The sequence below is a fragment of the Carassius gibelio genome, chromosome A20 (assembly GCF_023724105.1).
Source record: "Carassius gibelio isolate Cgi1373 ecotype wild population from Czech Republic chromosome A20, carGib1.2-hapl.c, whole genome shotgun sequence".
In the NCBI taxonomy this organism is placed as follows: domain Eukaryota; kingdom Metazoa; phylum Chordata; class Actinopteri; order Cypriniformes; family Cyprinidae; genus Carassius; species Carassius gibelio.
The window spans coordinates 8916495-8938098 of record NC_068390.1 but is presented as its reverse complement, the minus strand read 5'-3'; the positions used below and the strand labels follow the sequence as shown (position 1 = coordinate 8938098).

Below are 21604 nucleotides of genomic sequence, written 5' to 3'. Positions count from 1 at the left end.
TATTCTTTCTTTCTTTATATTTATTTATTTATTTATTATTCCTAATTTTAATGAGAAGTGTGTTATTTCTTGTGCAGCTAAAAAATTACAAAAATAATAAATAAATAAATAAAAATGTCATGGCAGACAAATTACCAGGTCCTTCTCCATCAGGTTTACCAATGTTTCATTCAACCATTTTTTTTTAAATGCTGTGTAATGCTATGTTTAATATATTTTTCATGTTAACATGGTTGGGCCTTAATTTTTGCCGTTTATTTTACCACAAGCTAATGAAACAGTTACTGTTGTCAAACAGGTTTCCCATACGGCATTCTGCCAATGGCTGGTTTAACAGAACTCACACCATTGGTTGAGTCTGTTGGTAGTTGCTCACACAAACATGAATATTAACAGACCAACATCAGTGTAAAAATAAAAATAAAAATAGTAAGTATACTTTACAAGAAAATACTTTTTTTATCCTTAAAAATGCCATGTTTAATTCAATGTGTTAAATGCCATTTATAATTATTTGTGAAATTTACTATCAACTGTTTCAAAGTAAGTCTTTTCATTGAGTGTTTACACTTTTCAGTGCTCAACATACATATGGCTTTCTTATGCATGGTCTCCCCATATTTAGGGATAGGCATATTTATAGGGATAGAAGAAAATTACCTTTAATGAACATGATGATGGAGTGTGAAAAGGTGTTCATTTAATCACAGATGTTCTTATTCCTGGATGCTTTATTATACATGGCTGTGACCTAAACTGCATCAAAGTTCGGAATTCTTAGTGAATTAATATACTCTTAAGATTATTTCTATGTTCTGGGTCACTTGTAGTCATAATGAAAACAACTTGCGGTCTGAATGAATGGAGGAAAATATTAAAGCACTGCATTTTTTCCTTTTTTTTTTTTTTTTTTTCTTGGAGGGAGGATAAAGCTTCTTTATGAGAGGCTGGAGAGAATCTCTTTTTGGTGAGGTCAGGCTGTCAGCACATGCGCTGTAAGTCACTGAGCTGGAATGCACTGGTTGTACTCCCCCAGTCCTGCACACATTGTGATGTTTGTACAGGCCTGCTCCTGTACTCTCTCGCAGAAGACACTCTGGATGTACACACACCTCATCCTGCCAGCAAAGTGACAGTGCTTAATAAATCTTTTTTCACATGTGCTGTGTGTGAGATACAGGTCACTACATTGTCATCCCCTCCAGATACCTATTTTGAAGCCTGCATGGCCTGCATATTTACATGCATATATCGAATATGTACATATTTATCAGCAGCCACAAAAGAGAGACAGAGGGAGAGTTTGGGCCATGCGCTTCACCCTGTCCTGACAGCGCTAATGATATTCAGGACAGCGGAGGATGATGTCTGATTTTCTGCCAGGCCTCTGTCTCAGTGTGTGCGCGCGTGTGCTTGCTTTGGCGGGTTGGCAGGAGAATTGTGCATCTAGGTTTTTGAGGATGCACACGGGCTCAGACTATGGTAACTCGTTACAGTTTAAAGCAGGTCGGGTGACAGCATGAATCAGTCAGCATCTTCCATGCATACTGTGTAAGCGCGGAGCGAAATACAAAGGAGGAGAAGTGAAAGAGAAAGGAGAGAGGAAATGAAGTCGGAGTGCCAAGAAATAATGTGCATCTCAAGAATTTAGCCTGGGGCATGGCGCGCTCTGCCCGTGTCGGTATCATTAGCGTATTTATAATTCAAATGTATGCCTTTAATAATTCACGCGCGCCGCTTTCAAAGAGGGGCGCGCGAGATTATGTACAGACTGATGAAAGCAAGGAACTTTCCCATCTCTCCTGAAAAGTAAATAAACGACCTCATCATGCAAATGCTCTCTCATCCTTTGCCTTGGAACGTTTAAGTGCATATTTGTAATTATTTCGCGGTCCTTTTCAAGTACGCGCAATGTTCATTTTGCTTTTCTTTCTGTGGTTGATATCTATTTATTATTTTGTGATCGCTTTTTGCATTTTCTTGTTGATGCATCACGCGTTTGAGCGTGTTTGCATTTGTTATATTCAATATCGCCTATTGCTTTTTTATTTATTTATTTATTTATTTATTTATTGTATTCATTATTTATTTATTTATTTATTTTTGTTAAATATGTTTGTTTTTCCATCGACAATTAGGCTTCGGTGAGAGAATCCAAATGTGAACTCGTTCTCCTCGTGCTTCTTTGCAGGGTGGTCTTCGATGCACCGCTAGGTGGGGATAGAAGGTAAAGCGACTTTGAAATTGATTGCTGTGCTGGAAAGAACAACACACGTGAAACTGAGCGCAGCTGTAGGTTTGCAGGACTCTCGCTGGATCTGAAGAACTAGAAGAAAAGTATCGTGCGGCTCGAGCACACATCCTGACGGGTCAAGCAAAGGTCAATACGTTTGAAAATAAAGCGGATTATCATCACACCGACATGGGCGAGGAACGCTGACATTTCAAGGTAGTTTAAAAATCGTGTTGAAAATGTTCATGACAAATTTAGCATTTTCTTTCTTTTAAAGAAAAGTTACAATTAAAATGCAATAAAAACAACCTCATTACAATTAAATAATATAATTGAAATAAGTTATTATTTTAGTTGAAAAAGCTGTTTATTTCTTAACTTCCTTATATGTTTCTTAAATTACTTACATTCATATTAAAGATGACACTGATCATCATTCCGTTAATCTAAATTAAATAATAATTTATTATTATGATGCCGCACTGCAAAAGTTTATATGGGAATTTATTTGTTACTCTCGGCGTGTGTTTGTAGAAATGTCGTATCTAAAAACATAAACAATACTCACCGAACGTTATTTTTCAGTAGCTTTCGGAAGCATTTTGCTATGCCTAAAGCATTCTTTTTTTTCTTCTTCTTTTTTTTTTTTAAATGAATGAATAAACGGAGACTAATATAACAAACGAACGGAACATAAAATATTACATTTTTAAATACACAAGTTAAAAACTAAGGATGTACTAAAGGGGAATGCTGTTTAGAATTTGGCCAAAAGTAACATTTGTTGTGATACTCCATAATATGTTATATTTAAATAAAATAAATGTTTTATAAAATGTGTTGTTGTTGTTTTTTTTTCTTTGTTTGTTTTAATATAAGGCTAATCGTTTTAAACTATTATGACTTAAAAATATGATAAAAATTACCATTGGAAATCAATTTAAATTGTCGAATGCAACTCACATTAAATGCTTATGTACACCAGCTTAGCTTGAGTTTTCATCGCGGTTGATCTCGTTTCCTTTATAGGCCTTTAAATATGACGATGACAGTCGTGCAGAATTCCCTCAGTGTCATTTATGTGCAAAAGTGCTTGGAATATATATATATATATATATATATATATATATATATATATATATATATATATATAAACGTGAGTCTATAAACTGAATGCATGTTTAGACAGTTTCTTTAATTACTAAACGAGAAAAATATTTCCAACAAATATACTTAAAAAAGCTAAAACATTAAAAATTAAAAACAAAAAGAAGGAAACGTAAACTTATTTAACTTCACTATATAAATGTAATAACTTATATAGGTCTATGTGACGCGCAAGTATTGAGGGAAAGTTAAACAACAAAGCAGTCAAAAAAATTATAGACCGTGAAATAAATATATTTCCAAGGGCTCAAACGCTGTGATGCTCAGCGATTTGTTGAAATAAGGTCCATTCCCAGTGCGACTCGGTGCACTGATCTGATTTTGGCACTTTTACAAATAAAGACACTCCACCCAGTAACGAAACGCAGAGGATGGTGGTGCGTCATCCGCGCGCGTATCCAATGTGAACACTCGCTGGCAGCTCGTGGTCATTGCGCTCTTCTTTCTCTTTGCTTGATGTAGAGGTGTCGAGCTGGTAACACCCACCGCGCTTCCCAGGCTCAGTCATCAGGGGTTCAGTCTTTTCAAGAAGGACCTGCTCCAAATCACCAACACCACCCGATTGGGTGCCAACACAATCCCAGCCGAGGCAAAGCGTGGGTCGCAAAGAGGGACCATGAGATCCGGATAGCAGTGTTTGCCATTCCAGGCACGAACATCCCAGAATTTGGAAAGGCTTTTTCTGACTTCAGGAATTTTGTGACGGGTAAATTTCATTAGTAAGTCAGAAGGTCCAAGTGGAAGCAAATATTTATAATCTGTATAAGGTAAGGTTTTATTTAAGTATATCAGTCAATGTGCTTTTGATAATCCGGTCCAATTACTCAAAAACTGAAAGTGGCTGTAAAGGAAGCGATCAGAAACTCTTCACTGGACATACACTATCATCTCGACGGATTACCGACAGCTCAGTCCTCTTAAACCGGATGCACAAAAGGAATTAAATCAGATTGTTTCCTCGTTGGATTAAACCACAGTTTGCACTTAACATTAACAGAAGCGTCATATCATATGCTGATGGCTCAACGGGTACGTTCTCTTACAAATCCGGCGCGTAAAAATAAAAAACTTAACTCATAAAGTTTACTCATACTTTGTTTTTAATATGTGAATAAATCTTTTTAATATTAGGTAAACACGTGTGTGTGTTTTGAGTTGTCTATGATGCAGTTTCTGTCTGATGCAGTATGAAGACCTTGCCCACTATGGTGGCGGTATGGATGGAGTTGGGGTCCCGACGTCCATGTACGGGGACCCGCACGCGCCCCGGCTGCCGCAGGTTCACCATTTGAACCACGGGCCCCCGCCTCATGCCAACCAGCACTACGGGGCCCACGCACCGCACAGCATCATGCCCAGCAGCATGGGCTCGGCTGTCAACGACGCACTTAAGAGAGACAAGGACCAAATTTATGGGTACTTTCTTGCAGCCATGCTGAATTTGATAGTTTAAACAATCTGTATTTATTTATTTATTTTAATGGCGTGCTTAGCCTATAACACCCGCGTTTGACACTTCGCAATTTATTTGTAGCTACTACTTTTATTAGAATCAGTAAATTCCTGTGCGTATAGGCAATACGATCTTAAAGAATATGTCGCAAATTCACAAAATTGCCATTCAAATAGTGAGCTGAGTAATTCAACTTTAAAATGATGCTTGTTTTTAAATATAAAAATTATAGAGCGGTTTTTAGTCACTATCTGAGTGTTTAACTAATATGTGGCCGTCAAAGCAATGAAAGTAGCAATAATACTCTAATAAAGTTGGTCAGAATGATTGCTCGGTTATTGATATAGTGTTTTGATCTGTAGGTTTATGTCAGTGTTTGTGTTGAATCTTGAAGGCACCCGTTATTCCCGCTTCTGGCGTTGGTGTTTGAGAAGTGCGAGCTGGCCACGTGCACACCGAGAGAGCCCGGGGTCGCCGGAGGAGATGTGTGCTCGTCCGATTCATTCAACGAGGACATCGCTGTGTTTGCCAAACAAGTAAAGTTTTGATTGAAAATTATATATTTAATAACAATTTACCTAAATATTCGGTTATTCAAATTAAGTAAGGGGGATTATTTTATTATTGTTTTTGTTCTAACAAATTTTTTTTTACAGATTCGGGCAGAGAAGCCGTTATTTTCTTCTAATCCAGAGTTGGACAATTTGGTAAGTGTTGTTTCGCGCAGTTTTTGTTCCAGGTTAAGTCGCCTCAAAGGTCCATGGGAGGATTCTTTGAGGGAAAGAATGGAAGCTTTAGTGATTTGTGAGGCCCCGTGTTATCAGAGGGCGTGGGGGTCTTTGCCCTGGGCTCCCTCAAAGCATCGTCTCTGGAGGAACCTATCTACACTTCTGCTATTGTCAACACAGTATCAGACCTGCCAAGTTTTTGATTTGAGTGTGATTTCTCGCGTGTAGAGAATAACCAACGAAGTTTGAAGTTTTACGTTTTTTTATTATTATTATTAACTTGATATTATTATACACTAATTTTTATTTTCTATTACTATTATTATTGGTTGCGGTTATTGTTGGTATATATATATATATATATATATATATATATATATATTTTTTTTTTTTTTTTTTTTTTTTTTTTTTGAAATATTTCATGCATTATTTTGCTCTTTCCTTAGATGATTCAGTCAATACAAGTTTTACGATTCCATCTTTTAGAACTCGAAAAGGTATGTAAGTCTATTTATTTTATTAGCATTTTAGATACTTAGAATTTAATGTTTTTCTAATAACAAACACATATGCTAATTAATTTGTGCCCCGGTTTTTAATCAGGTGCACGAGCTTTGCGACAACTTCTGCCATCGGTATATTAGCTGTTTGAAGGGTAAAATGCCCATTGACCTGGTGATTGATGAACGGGATGGATGCAAGACCGACTTCGACGACATCTCAGGATCCTCGACAAATCTCGCAGATCACGTGAGTTTTATTTGGCTTTGTATGACATCATAAAACAGGCCAATTATAGAGTGTAGCGGTGCACATTTATGGAGGATCATTAGTGACGTTTCCAGCAAAGAAATAAATGAAAATCCAAATGACATTAATTTTGTATTGTGCAAACAAATATGGAAAACTTTACTGAACGCATTATTATTATTTTTTTTAATAACTTTATTTATTTAACTTAACATTTGTAGTGCCTCAGCCATGCATGTGCCTTTTTTATTTCTTTTTTAGCTTCCTCCATTATTAATCTCCACAATATATTTTAGGAAGAGGCATTTCTACTTAGTAACATATGCTAATTTATTTAAACAACATTATCTAAATCCATTTCTCTTTGCACTGATATGAATCATTAAGGCATTGCCCCGGGACATATCTTATTTTAGAAGAGGTATGATGATGACGATGATGATCATGTTGATGAAGCCCGTTGTTGGGTGCAGGTGTTGCTAAGGGTCAGGGTCAGGGCCCCCCCCCCCTCCACACACACACACACACACGCACACACACACTGTCCAGCCCTCTGTTAGCCCTAATGATCAACGTTACATTTGCACGTGAATGCACTATTGTCTTTGCACTGATTGAATTGTTATTGTCAAGCAGTAGGGGAGTTTTTTTTTTTACTCCGAGACCAATGGTGTGTTCTTTACAGTTGTGCTTCTTATCATCAACGCACCACCCCATTACAGGAACAAAACCACGGAATTAAGAAAAACAGATTTTTACATTCTGCTTAGTTCTGTTCCAGATCAAAATGGGAAAAGAGAGTTATTTTCCGTGTTAAAAACAGATTAAAACTGGCGTTTCGTGATTTGGACTGAATGGTCCGACTTTACAGTCCTTCTATTTTCCATCATGTAACACATTAGATGACTGTCCCCATTCACACTATTCCTGTAAATAGGCTAGATGTGAACCACAGATGGCGAGGTCTCACCATCATACAGTACCTTCACTTGGCCAGCTGAAATTTATTTGATGAATATGTACCTTTGTTACACTTGACGATAACTGTAATCTTTTATTGATGCTCCTGTAATATCTTATCGATTTACAAGTGTGCGGTGTGACACAAAACAATTTAAATTAGGTGATGAAGGGAGACAGCGGCCTTCTGAAATGTTATTAACAGCACACACACACACATAAACACACAAACCCACAGACTGTTTTTGTGTGTCCTAATGAGAAAACAGTGAAGGGTCTTATTCACACAGCTTTATTGTTGTAGGAGCTTATTCTAGCCTTTCTTAGAGCTCTTTAGCTGAACACCATCAGGCAAACAGCTGACGCTAAGGGCCTGAAGAGGAACGGCTGCTGTTTGCTTCATGTTGGGCCCGTCTTAGTGCTTTGTACACTGTTTTGGATAAAAAGGGGACGCTGCCAGTTTCTTGTGAGCATTTACGGCGGCCATCAGGAGAAGCAGTCACTCTGGTTCTAGCTCCATAGGTCTACATACTCCTAGTTCATTTTTGATTGTGCATTTCAGTTGTCTCTAATTTGATCAGACACATTTATCAGCACAGACATGGTAACTAAAGGTTTAAAAAACCTGCTTTTAAAAAATAGCATGTATATGTGCTAGTGGGTATAATATGGCTTTTTTCACCCTTCAATCTCTGGATTTTCATGTACCTGATCCTCAGAATCCAGCATCCTGGAGAGACATGGATGACGCTCACTCGACCCCCTCAGTCGGCACCCCAGGACCCTCCAGCGGGGGACATGCCTCTCAGAGCGGAGACAACAGCAGCGAACTAGGTAGGAAAGCCTGTCAATATTACTATCACACCATCGTGGGCTTTGCTGAAAACAGAGTTTACGCTGTCATCTTATTTTGTACTCCAGGCTTCAAGTAGTATTTTCACTCGAGGTTGGATTTACAATATAGTGGTTTTTTTTTTTTTACGTTATACACTGAAAAAATGATAACCTAAAAAGTTGCCATTTATTAAATTTCACTGAATCAACCTCATAATGTTCAAAATACTAACAGTTTATGCCGTCATCTTTTAAATTGTACTCCAAACTTCAAAAGGTATTTTCACTTGAGTTTGGATTTTAAATTATGCGTATACATTATGCACTGAGATAAAAATGTTTTTATTCAAAGGCAGAAATGTTATAAGAAATCACTGAATCTATATAAAAATGGGCTAAATCAATAGAATTAGCTAACAATCACAGGTTACCACATTTTAGAGTGTATATTGTAATTATTTTCTGTTATTTTGCATCATTCAGTCTTTTAAAATCATAATTTTTTTTAATGTGTGTGAATAGCGGTTATTAATCAAAGTCATGTCATTGTTCGCATCATCATCACGATGGTTAACTGAGCTGGTTTTACGTGTTTTTTTTTTTTTTTTGCTTTTTTTTTTCTGTGGACACAATTGGTGTTTAATGTTCTTGAAAGGTTAAGGGTCTAATTTATTTTGCCAGATTTTCCATTTGCACGTAACTTTTTTTTTTTCTTTCTAAATTTATATTGTGACCTGCCACTCCATATCTATTGTCCTTTAGCGCTGTTTAGCTTTTGGGGAAATATTTATTTAATTATTTTATTTTTACGACCTGTTTTTGTATAATTGCTTCAGTTAAAAAAGCCTTCAGGGTTTCTCACCTCCTTTTAATAACCATCAGACAACAAAAGCCTGACCATTATGCAGCACAATAGCAGGATATTCTGCAAGACAAGAGCAACCAGAACCACAGTATAAAAGACACCTTTAAAATATTTGGCATAGCAGCAATGCTAGTAGTGTTTCTGCAATACTACTCGGTATAAAAGAGAGAAAAGCATCAGGGTGACGGCATTTTCCCCACACGGGCTTTTTTTAAACAACAGTGGGGGAACATCCAAGGCCCACGGCCTTTTGACCCTAAAGATCAAGCATTGAAGAAGGGGAAAAGGAATGACCCCTGCCGGCCTGAAGGACAGAGCTCTTCAAATTCTCGTCACAATAGAGGGTTAATATCTGGGGTGATCAGAGGCAGAGCTTGGGTTAGGATCAGGGACATCTACCTGCTGCTCCTCCAGGAGCCACTTTGGATCGGTGTCCCTCCCTTTATCAAATTAAGAGATCGGTAAAGCAAACACCTTTTCCATTACTTTTTCCATCAAAACTCGTGTCCGAAGGATTACCGGGGCTCTTCAAAGCACCTGTCTCTTGTAGGGGGGTCCGTTTGTTGCTTGCACATCAGTAGAAGTTGCTCTCGCTGAGAAATCTTTATGTTTGGTTAGGCTGAAGGCAAGAGAAGTGCTCCTCGGTTACAGTCCGAATGTTCTTAAGAGCTGCTGACTCACCTCAGGGTGTTTTTTTTTTTTGTTGTTGAGAGTTTGGGATGGTAGTGGGGGGTTTTCCACAGCTATCCTAAACGTGTGCGTGTTGGTGGGAATGCAGAGCCTAGGAATGTCCATCACAAAGGCCGAAAGGGAACAAAGGGAAGCTGCAGGACATTCAGTGGTCAGCTCGAAGGCTAAGACACAGGCTGAGACAGGATGTTTACATCTATATCTGAACCTTCAGTGGAGGTTAAATCCCAGCATGATGTATAGTGGACCAACAACAAGTGTCAAGAGCCGATGCCTCTGCGTTTTAGCCATCAATATCACCCAACTGTGGTCCAATCCCGTGGTCCTCCAGATCATATCATGGCCACGGGGGACAAGAGGATAAGAGCATCTAATCAATATGCTTTAAGTGAAACGATTAGCGAGAACAAAATCATCTGCGTTCGTCCAGTAATTATCCAGTCTGTTGCGTCCAGTAGTCAGAATTATGGCCCCTTTGGAGAAGTATAGTTCGTGATAGATTGAGGTCATGGGGAGCTCATTAAGCAGGCAAACAGGATTTATTCTGTGATGCGTGCGGGGTGGCAGTGATCAGACCCGGCTAGTTTGCGCCAGGCTTCTTTGTCTCCGGGATATTCATCTATCTTCAGTTCATCTAATTATCAGCATCGGAACAATGCAGAGCGTTTCAGCTTTGGACCATGTCATCTCTCGGATGCTGAAGGTACCGTGATTTGAAGGATGTGGGAAACCGGTCAAAGATTCTACTTAAACTGGATGTGTTTTATATGCAGAACCCCTTCAGAAGTTGTGCTTTATACGTATGAGGGAAAGTGAAAGAAAGTGGTGTTAGATGGAAGGTAGAAGCCTCTTCTTCTCCATGTCTTGGGGTGCTGTTTTTCTCTAAACAGCCCGAGGGCTTACTCCAGCCTTCCTCCAGGCTGCTCTGCTCCGGCCTCCCTCTGCGCTGCGCGTGCAGACTGTGGGTTCGGGGAGTGAGGCAGGGCTCAGGGAGCTGCAGCCTTTAAAGAGAGCGCAGTCACACAGGCTGCACGGGCCAAGTTGCCAGGGAACAGTCAGAAGCGATTAGCGTCGGGTTGGATCAGCCCTGCGGCCTTCATTTTCTGGAACAGGAGGAGAGAGGCTCGAGGAGAAGGGGGGGGGGGGGTAGTGTGTATTTCAGACTTCCTTAGATGTAAGGATCTCACCCAGCTCTCTTTATCTGTTATTTTCTTATATTTTATTTATTTTTTGTATTATCTTACTCTAGTTTCACCTTTTACTTTTTCGATCCTAAAGGCATCCGTTTTTTTATACTTCCAGAATGTTCTTTTTTATCACTTGCACTAGCACATTTTTGATGTCATATTTATAAACACATTGAAAAGTTCTTTTTCCTCTTTCCTGTATTGACTTTTATATTGTTTCATTTACAGTTTTTAATTAACGTTTTGATATTTGACTTTCATAAACTGGAAATTCATGCTTTCTTTTATTTTTAGTTTATTTTATTTTCTCTCTATTTATATTGTTTTTATGCTTTCAGAACATACTACTTTCTATTTTACTATATATATATATATATATATATATATATATATATATATATATATATACTTTTTTTTTTTTTTTTTTTAATGTAACCATTACCTCTCTGAGCCAGTCAAGACTCTGGTCAACATGCAAACTCCTGGAAGCACAATGAGAAGAAACAGCGGTCTGTGTTGTGTAGAGACAGACAGTGTGAGACCACTGCCCTGCCCTTGACTTGCATTTTGATTATAGCATCAGTCAGCCAGCCTGAAGTCCATCTACTACCCCCCTTCTTATATTCAAATGTCATTATTCGTTAGCTGAAATATTAATGCACGAATATGGCGCATGCAGTTGCCTTTGATTGATGCATCCCCAAAAACAAGGAGACACAGCAGGCCCAATCTTAAGAAAAGTAGGGTTCCTGTCCCGCCTCCGGGGAGGAGTCCCTCAGATACATTATTCACACACCCTCCGGGCAGGCTTTCAAGGCATCTCTACCCTCAGGGCAAGAAAAATAAGCATGACTGTTAAAAGTAAATCATCTTGCCTGATGCCCAGTTAATGGAAGCAGGAGAGAGGGATGGAAAGAAAGAAAGAGAAAGGAAAGTGGGGAGGAGGACAAGACGGAAACCTTAGTTTAAAAGCGGCCTCCTGCCTGGCTCTGATCTTAAACTAGATTGGATGGTAATGGAATGAAAGCAGGCTTGATCTTATCAGAGAGCTCACAGTTCAAAATGCATTGTTTATTAAGCATCAATTGATCTTACAGTCTAATGCCTCATTCATATCAAGCTGGGATTACTGTAATTACGTGTTTCTGAATAAAAAAAAAAAGTGCGTATTATCAAACTCTCAGTTACAGTTACTAGGATTTCTTAGAATTGTCTCATTTTACACTATATAAAATAATTAATTTATTTATTTAATAAAAGTAGTTGAGTAGTCACTTCAACACGTATGACATTCAGTTATAGCCAGTATTATATTTTTGTTATGAATATGTGTAAAAAGGGTGATGTATTTGATATAAGTATCAGATTTTAATTTGCTATTTGTGTAAATATATATATATATATATATATATATTTTACATTTTAAAACACAATAAAAAAAACATATTTTCACATATTTTTAGGTTTTCACACCTATATATTTATATACAAAATCCAACATTACAACGTTTTGGTCAAAGGTTTGATTCCCATAGCTAGCAAGCGCTTGGGAGGGCAGTGATGACTGTATTTAGCTGTAGTGTGTGTACGTGGCCACTAACTAACTTAGTTTCATCTTGAATATGGCTACTGTAGGTGGTAAATTAGCATCATTAGTTCTGTCCCTGCACTGTACACCAGTTACAAACTTCTAAAGTCTAACACGCTTTTCTCAACAACCGCTAACAGGCTTTACCGCATTTATGTTTTCCCCCAAGTTTTTTTTTCGATTTTATTTTGAGTGCTAATTCAGATCAGATATTCTCTTTGCAGTGCCAAGTCTCCATTCCCCATTCAAGCACAGAGCCTGGACATTCATTACCCCATGTCAAATACAGAGCTCACATTGAATTAATAGCACTGGGGTTGGTGCAGAGCTTTCCTGGAGATCTCTGACATCGAGACAGCAAGAGAGAGAGAGCGGGAGAGATCTCGCTCTGTTGATTAGCGTTCCCTCTCACTGCATGGATATGTGTTACTGTTGCTAATCAAAACAAGCCCCCCGCGTGGCTCTTTCACATCGTGTTTGTGAGGAGCACTGGTGATCAATAAACAACTGATGGTGATGTTTTATCTCATTAAAGTGACTTTAAAGTCTCTCACGCCTTGCTTCCACGCTGTTCTTGTTTATCAGGAGATGGCTTGGATAACAGCTTGGCATCTCCGGGAACAGGGGACGAGGATGACCAAGATAAGAAACGGCAGAAGAAGAGAGGAATCTTCCCCAAAGTAGCGACCAACATCATGCGGGCATGGCTCTTCCAGCATCTCACGGTAAGACGCAAATCGGGAACTTCTGGCCAGAATTTGGAAGACTTTGTAAAGTGGGCAAGAGTCCAATGCATCTCTTGGTGAATTAACTCAATTCCACTGTTCTCAGCTCAGTGACCTGCATCTAAACCGCATTAAAACTAACAGGGTGTGTTATTATCTGTCTCTCGGCCCTCCCATCCATTTCACTCGTCAAAACCCAGGGCCGTATTCACCCAGGGGTGAGCACGTTCTACCAAAACTTGCTGGTTTTGGACTGATTTGTGGCATTCTCAACCCCCTCGAATCTCGGCACATTTTCAACCGGTCCACCTCCTTAAATTCCCACCATTCTCTTGCGTCTTCCTGTTTTCCATTCTCTTTCAGAATTCCTTCGCTTTTTAAGGGCTACACAGGTCCTGTACACATAGTAATCCTTTCCCTTTTACCCACCTTTAGAGTTTAGAGATAATAAAGGAGAGCCTAATTGAATTATCCTCTCTCTGTTCCCAGCTCCTTTTCAGAGCGATTTGTGAAGCAAAAGTGTTTCCCAATTGCAGGATGTGTCCTGACAAAAAAAAAAAAGTGTTAGAGGGGACTTTGGCCTCTGAATGGCCCCCATTGCAACACCCAGGCGATCATGCATTCATTTGGGCTCGGGGCTGAATGAAAGCTGCAGGATTACATTTTGTTGGGTTCTACTTTGAGCCAGTGTGCAACGTTTGAGATGGGGGGGGGGCTCTTAAATATGGTCTAAGCCTCCATCGTTTGTAACCTATTCAGAGGTCCGCGATAAAGACCCCCTGTGCTGCCAATTTTAAAGAAAGGTGGAACATTAAGATTCAGTGGAACATTACAGTTATAACTGTTAGCTGCACTAGAAAGAGATAGAGAGATCTCCTTTGGCATGCAAATGGGGACATGGAGGAGGCTTCTTAAGTGGATTTCATGCAAATAAGAGTGATTCGGCGAGCTTGTCGGATAGCTTCATCTCTTGAATACATAGGACCCTCGCTACAACTTCAGCAAACAATCACGACACAACCTGCTGAGAGTTAAAGAGTTTAAAGATGGATCCCATACCACAGCTCGCATACGACTGTCACTTGGGTTGTGTAGAAAAGGGGGCGGAGCTTACAGTCATTCATCAGCACAATGACAGCTAGCAAGCCAGGAGGTGAGCAGGGAAAGCTCCGTCAGTGTGTGAGAGAGAGAACAGGACATGTAACTGGACTCATCCCTCACCACTGACCACGGGAGGTGAAGCCGTGACAGTGCCAGAATTGGTGCACACCCACGACCCTGCGATGTCTATACATTCACCCCTGCCTGCCATCTGCTGCCCTCCCTCTGCACTCACAGTGAGAGCAAGAAAGATCAGGGGCCAGGGGCCACCACGGGGCCACCAAGGGCCAAGCCCTATTCAACCCTAAACAAAACTCTCCATTGTCTCTCTTTCACACCCACTCGATCATTTGTCAAGTAATGTCAAATAATGTCAAATGAAACCACAAACACTCAGCCAATAAGATGCAGGGACATTTTCAAACTCTGGGATGCATATGGGAAGTCTATCATACATAATGATGTCATTTCCTGAAAGAGTCATATGGGATTCCATGTTTTTGCCCGCAGTCTTGCATGGGGCTGGTAGATTTGATGATCGAGGTCATTAGTCATTTAAACAGATTAGTTTTTAAGAAAAATTCAGATCATCTTGATTTGCTTTATTAATGGAGACTGCGAGGAGAAATACACAACCCTAAAAAATGAAGACATTTACATGTTCCATTCATTATCGCTTTATGGCTCATCAGACAGCTGTGTTATTAACTGCGGAAGTTTCTTCCACTTTAATATCATTTTTCTTGTTGTTTCTGTTTCTTGCAGCACCCCTACCCATCCGAAGAGCAGAAGAAGCAGCTAGCGCATGACACAGGCCTCACCATCTTACAAGTGAATAACTGGTGAGTAACCTTTGACCTTTGACTTTTGACCTTGCCAGCTTGACCTCTCAGCATTTAGAAGTCAGGGTTAGGGATCCCTGTAACATTTCCATTTCAAGTCCGGTGATCCCGATTTCTCACACTATTATTAGACGCTGTTCAAAGCCCCAGTGAGACAAATAAAAGCAAGAATAGGAGCAATGATGAGGTTCGCAGGGGTCTCAGAGGGACTTTTAGAAAAGTTATCAAATGTTATGTTGGCGTATTCTGAAATGCCATTCAGTCACCGGAGTTCTCCTGAACATGTATTCATTTAATAACCATCTTGTTTGCAAAAGATGCTATTGGATTACACAAATCTGATAATGTCATTGCCAGATTCTGAATGTATGATATGGAGCATAGAGAATATAGAGGCCTATTTGTATTGTTTATTTAGACGGGATTTATTCTGATTTATTCAGCAAAATTGCACATTGCTACAATCAACACTGTACGTAAGCAGACAGTTTTTATATATCTATTGCCAATAGACATCATAATACTTTTTTTTTGTTTGTCTTGTTTTACTTTTAGATTTTCCATATAATTTGAATCTATTATATTTAATTCTGTATGCATTTAAATTGTGAAAATAGTTTTTTTTTTTCTTTTTCAAAATTAAGTTATAAGTAAGATTTGTAACATGTTAATGTGTATTTACTGCAACAAAATAAGGTGTTCACAAACATTTGGCTAAGACTCATTGTCTATGAGTAATTCCTTCCCCCAGAGCATGTCAGGGGCATTCCCTCTCTGTTATGGGCTGCTGAAGCATATTAGTGTCTGAAAAGCAGTTAGGCTAATCATACCCTGAGGCTTCTAGGCCAATGCTGTATCAATTGAATAGTTATTGAGCAATGACCCCTTTACTTGATTTGCTAATATATTGCAGCAAGAAGCACAATTAAAGCAAGTCTTAAAAACAGAGGTCATCTTTAGACCTGAGGAAAGGAAAAATACTCCCCAAATCAAATAAATCTGTTTTTATCGCCGTCTACTATCAAATTCACCATTAAGTGGAATGTTTCTCGGACGCAATTTGTTAAAGGTGTTAAAATCTGTTTATTAGCAATACCTCTGCTTGTTTACAGTATAACATAGATTAAAACACTAAAACAGTACATTAGCTTTTTTTGTGGACTCCTGACAGGTCCATTAACCCAAAGGCCCGGAAGAAATTGCACTGCATCAAGGGATATTTAGCAGTAAATCATAGCAAAAAGCTCACAGTAGTAAAAGTCCTGAGTGTTTAAATAAGAGTAAAATATACTGTGGGCGGTCAGTAATATAAATAGATTCAGTAAAGGTGTTCCACCGTCTTTTCTTTGACAGGTTCATCAATGCTCGACGAAGAATCGTGCAGCCCATGATTGATCAGTCAAACAGAGCAGGTAAAGTTATGGCTTATTCACTACAATCTTTACAATCAATATATACACAACATGTGCATATATCACACACACATATATATATTGTCACGGGAGGAGCACAAGACAGACACAGTGGGCGTGGCGTCAGGCCTCGGAGAGGCTTTTATTAACAGAAATCATAAAACAAAGGGAATAAAAGTGGCCAAAGGGGGAAAGTGTCCAAAATAACAGGGGATCTGGTGTCCTCGTTGTGCTTCGGGGTTCGTGTGGGTCGGGCAGTGTTCATGGAGGAAGGGTCCAGGTAAGGGGCGGAGTCCGGCGGCCGCACGCGCTCCCCTCCTTGGTCCGGGGCGCGAGGGGCGGCGGCTTCCTCTAGCGGCCGCATCTCTCTCGACGGCCGCGGCGCTGGTAGGGGATGGACGGCCCGGCATCCTGGCCCGTCGGCCGTGTAAACGGGTGCGGTTCTCCTCCGGATCGCGGGTCCGGCTGCTCACGTCTCTTGTGGCGCGGGAGTCCCTCAACGCACCCTTCCTGGACCCACGAGGACACCAGTGTGCATGCACGGGGAAGAGACCGGTCTCCCGAGGAGAGGCGCGTTGGGCTTTTAAACAGCGGCGGGGATGAGGCTCCATTCACATCAGGTGTGCCCCATCACACGCCGCCAGCCCTGACTCGTCCAGCGCCCCTCCTCTCACACACCCACTCCAGTCGGGAGCCTGGTGAAGGGCGGCGATTTAGGACGGGGTGCCGGTGACAATCAGGGAGGAGGCAGCTGACTCGTCACATTCCCCCTCCCAAGCGACATCCCCGTCCCCAGGGCGCCACCCACACGGGAGTGCTACCATCCTCAACCAGGCTCCAAACGGTCGGAGTGGGCGGGGCTTCCTCTCCGGGCGGTCCTCCCTCTCGCAGCGCACCAGAACAGGGACAGAGAAACCGGGTTTTAGTGACAGCCTCAACCAACCACAGGGTAAAATGACAATGGAAAAGTCACTTACCCCTTGTGTGGCTGGGAGGCTGTCCCCAGTTTTCCTCCGTCCCAGTCTGGGTTCTCACGAACGTTTGCAAGCGAGAGGGAGTGACGTCACCAGACGTTTCCCAACTGCGCTGTCTAGGCTCCGCCTTGCCCGCATTCTCCACCAGTGTCACGGGAGGGGCACAAGACAGACACAGTGGGCGTGGCGTCAGGCCTCGGAGAGGCTTTTATTAACAGAAATCATAAAACACAGGGAATAAAAGTGGCCAAAGGGGGAAAGTGTCCAAAATAACAGGGGATCTGGTGTCCTCGTTGTGCTTCGGGGTTCGTGTGGGTCGGGCAGTGTTCATGGAGGAAGGGTCCAGGTAAGGGGCGGAGTCCGGCGGCCGCACGCGCTCCCCTCCTTGGTCCGGGGCGCGAGGGGCGGCGGCTTCCTCTAGCGGCCGCATCTCTCTCGACGGCCGCGGCGCTGGTAGGGGATGGACGGCCCGGCATCCTGGCCCGTCGGCCGTGTAAACGGGTGCGGTTCTCCTCCGGATCGCGGGTCCGGCTGCTCACGTCTCTTGTGGCGCGGGAGTCCCTCAACGCACCCTTCCTGGACCCACGAGGACACCAGTGTGCATGCACGGGGAAGAGACCGGTCTCCCGAGGAGAGGCGCGTTGGGCTTTTAAACAGCGGCGGGGATGAGGCTCCATTCACATCAGGTGTGCCCCATCACACGCCGCCAGCCCTGACTCGTCCAGCGCCCCTCCTCTCACACACCCACTCCAGTCGGGAGCCTGGTGAAGGGCGGCGATTTAGGACGGGGTGCCGGTGACAATCAGGGAGGAGGCAGCTGACTCGTCACAATATATATATATATATATATATATATATATTGTGTTTTTGTGTGTTTAGTAAGTCAAGGAAGTGCTTACAGTCCCGATGGTCAGCCTATGGGTGGCTTTGTGCTAGACGGCCAACAACACATGGGTCTCCGGCCTGCCGGTAAGTTACACTTTAAATCTAATCATACATTACACACTTCAGTGCTGTTATAAAAATGTTCATTTGCATGGGTTTAATTTTGTTTCTCCATCTCTAAGGTCCCATGGGAGGAATGGGTATGAACATGGGTATGGATGGACAGTGGCACTACATGTAAACGCCTCCACGCTCCCCAAACCATAAACGTAAGGAAACGCTTTGGTACTTTGAACATCCCCTCTCTTTCTCCTTTCACCCGGCGTGTGAAATCTGATTATGGTGGCAATTCTCTCTCCGACGACCCCCCTCACACACGGACCTTCTTTCCCCAGCTCCATCTTCGCTGCCTGTCTCTGACAGTCCACAAATCAAGACGTATCGCTCGCTGCGGGCGGCCTGGCATGGAGAATTTTATTTAATACCCACACTGTGCTGCCCAATGAGCCCCTCCATAATGACACTTACCTTGATTAATAGAGCTCTGTATATGTAAATAGGCACCGCATCCAGTTCTCCAATCGTGCAAACACAGCCCTTTCCTCTCAAATAACAACCTCAGCCTCTGCTAATGAAGGGAGAGGAGCGGGGAGGTGAGCGGAGGTTAACACCCCCCACCGAAGCCTCAGACACATTGAGATATCAGGAGCTCCAGAAACACGCAGTCCAAATCATTTCCAGACTATTTTATCCTACCTTTTTTTGATTGAATTATCATCGAGTCGTTACTGTAATTGCGTCATTTAGAGGAATGTTTCCCTGTCCTTAATTCGCTTTGGTTAAACACCATATGCTGGTGGACTGTTGGGATCATTATGAAGATCGGCTTTCCTGTGTGAAGCGGATAGAGACACATTCATGATTTTAGAAGGCAGGTGTATGTTTTTGTATTTAAGGAATATTTTGAGTTGGCTACAAGTTAAGTTTAATTGACAGCATTTGTGGTTGATTATCACACACACACACACACACACACACACACACACACACACACACACACACACACACACACACAAATGCTTTCTTTAAAAATAAATACAAATGAAAGAAAAATTGAGGATATACAGTAAGGCACTTACACTCTTAAAAATGAAGGTTCTTTATTTGCATCACTGAATCGTTCCGATGCATGAAAGTTTCTTTAAAGTGGTGAAAAAGGTTCATTAGATTGTCAGGTTATTTTAGGAACTATTCACTAAAATGTTCTTTGGGAACCCAAAATGGTTCCAAAATGGGTCCACAGTGAAACCTTAATTTTGCATCCTTTCTTGTGACTTTGGCGATTTTCTGGAGAATTTAAAAGCAGAAATAATTGTATAAAAGCACTCTTTTTTTAATTGATTTTATTATTATTATTATTATTTATTTTTTTATTTTTATCATTTTATGGTTGTAGGGTTTTAGACATTACATGTTATGACACTGAAGTTTTTTCACTGGATGTAACTTTACTCAGAACAAGTTATTATCAACTTGTAAACACTAAAATCATGTTTTCTGGTTATACACTGTGAAATGTATTTATTTATTGTTTGGTTGATTGATATATAATGTATTTATTGATTTATTTACTTACTATAGTATTGTTTACTATATCTATCTATCTATCTATCTATCTATATATATATATATATATATATATATATATATATCAGTCCTTCTACTTCCAAATTTAATATTTAATGGAGTGTAACATGCTATTCCTTTGTAATTATCTGTGAGATTTCCTAGCAATTTCTGTGAAAATAGTATATATTCAGTACATATTTTCAGTGCCTTACTGTAACCCTGATTTTTGTTTATCTTTAAGAAAAAAGACATTTATCTCGTAATGGGCACCTACCCCAAATATTCCTTTAATGCTTTCACAGTGTGGATATTAGTGAATAAATCTCTTAATCTTGTATTTTTCACTCCTTGTTGTAGGTTTTGAAGGTGGCCTCAGGAACAGTCCCAGTGCTGGCCAGAGGCATGAGGAGTCACGTCACATTCATCCTCACGTGATCACGCGCCTGTCCGGTCGCCTCCTGTCTTCACCAGACCTCCCAGATCTCTCACGGACCCCTCATCATCTGGCCATCATATCTCCAGCCAAAGGACTGTCTGCAGGAGCACCAACATCACAAAAACAGACTCGAAGCATTTGTGCCAAAAGAGAGACTTCTTCAAAAGACAATTGGAGATCTTTTCCTTTTAAATTATTTATTTATTCTTGTTTTACTGTCTTGAAGCACGGGGACCACACCATTTGTGCACTTTTGCTTAACCACAGAGAGTGCACACGCTCACTTTAAACACATTTAACTGTGGAATCGAGTAAAAGATGCTTTAAGCCCTCAAAAACTGAAATGTGAGTGTATGATGAGTTTTATTTTGGGTAATGTTCTATGTTTGGGTTTGTGTCCTTGACTAGTTTTTAGACCCTTGCATTTATGATTCTGCAAAGTTTGAAGGAAATTAAACCACTTGATGGGATGATTATAACACACATCTGACACAAATACCAGTCTGTGAAACCACAAAGTCTTCCCCACATGAGATGTTTTGAAAAGCATCGCTTAGGAAATGAGTTATGCGTTTATTTGTCGAACTGGAGAGCAACCGTGCTCTTGTAAAGTTAAATACGCCTGGAGGAGTTTTTAAACCACTAGATATGTCCCATTGTACATAATTATGTAAATGTTATTTGTAAAACACATCAATGTCAAATAGGCATTCAGTCGAGATCCTTTAAAAATGAAGTTGGGATATTGCTGTACATTTTGGTCCGTTCTCACTCGACGGAAAAAGTCGATATATGTTATGTTTGTTGACGTACTCATAAGTTTAATCGATCTTCCCGCTCTGTCCATGTTTCCTTTTAGGGGTCTTTTAAAGCGTCACACTATTTCTACACGGTCAAAAGTCGAATTCTTGTAATAAATGCTTCATTTTTTAAATGCTAGATCTTGCTTTGAATGTTATTTCATAAACTGAATCGATACTGACGCAGTTAAAATTAATTTCAGTTCTAAACAACTTATATTAACAATTTTTTATCTATATTAAATTTGTGAATATATGTGTGCATCAAACAATCATAAACGAAACGGATAATTTACATACTAGGGAACATATAATTTTATAACTGGCTACCCCCTAAACAATTTA

The 21604-nt window shown here is 40.6% G+C and overlaps 1 protein-coding gene across 1 annotated transcript; it reads left to right on the top strand.

Annotated features, from left to right (window-relative positions):
* The first annotated feature begins 2270 nt into the window (after positions 1-2270).
* On the top strand, positions 2271-21398 carry LOC127938003 (homeobox protein Meis2-like). Its single transcript, XM_052534360.1, has 14 exons — positions 2271-2449; positions 3863-4429; positions 4587-4816; positions 5248-5389; positions 5510-5560; positions 6028-6078; positions 6185-6331; positions 8011-8125; positions 13041-13180; positions 15047-15123; positions 16477-16535; positions 18389-18478; positions 18577-18663; positions 20381-21398. The coding sequence occupies exons 2-13, from the start codon at positions 4412-4414 to the stop codon at positions 18633-18635; spliced, it is 1179 nt and encodes a 392-aa protein (XP_052390320.1). The 5' UTR covers positions 2271-2449; positions 3863-4411; the 3' UTR covers positions 18636-18663; positions 20381-21398.
* Positions 21399-21604: the final 206 nt, after the last annotated feature.

What these genes read in the sequence shown, in the direction of transcription:
- LOC127938003 (XM_052534360.1), top strand. An exon ending in AGACAACAGCAGCGAACTAG is followed by an intron (nt 8,126 to 13,040) that starts GTAGGAAAGCCT and finishes CTTGTTTATCAG; the next exon opens with GAGATGGCTTGGATAACAGC. An exon ending in GGCTCTTCCAGCATCTCACG is followed by an intron (nt 13,181 to 15,046) that starts GTAAGACGCAAA and finishes TGTTTCTTGCAG; the next exon opens with CACCCCTACCCATCCGAAGA.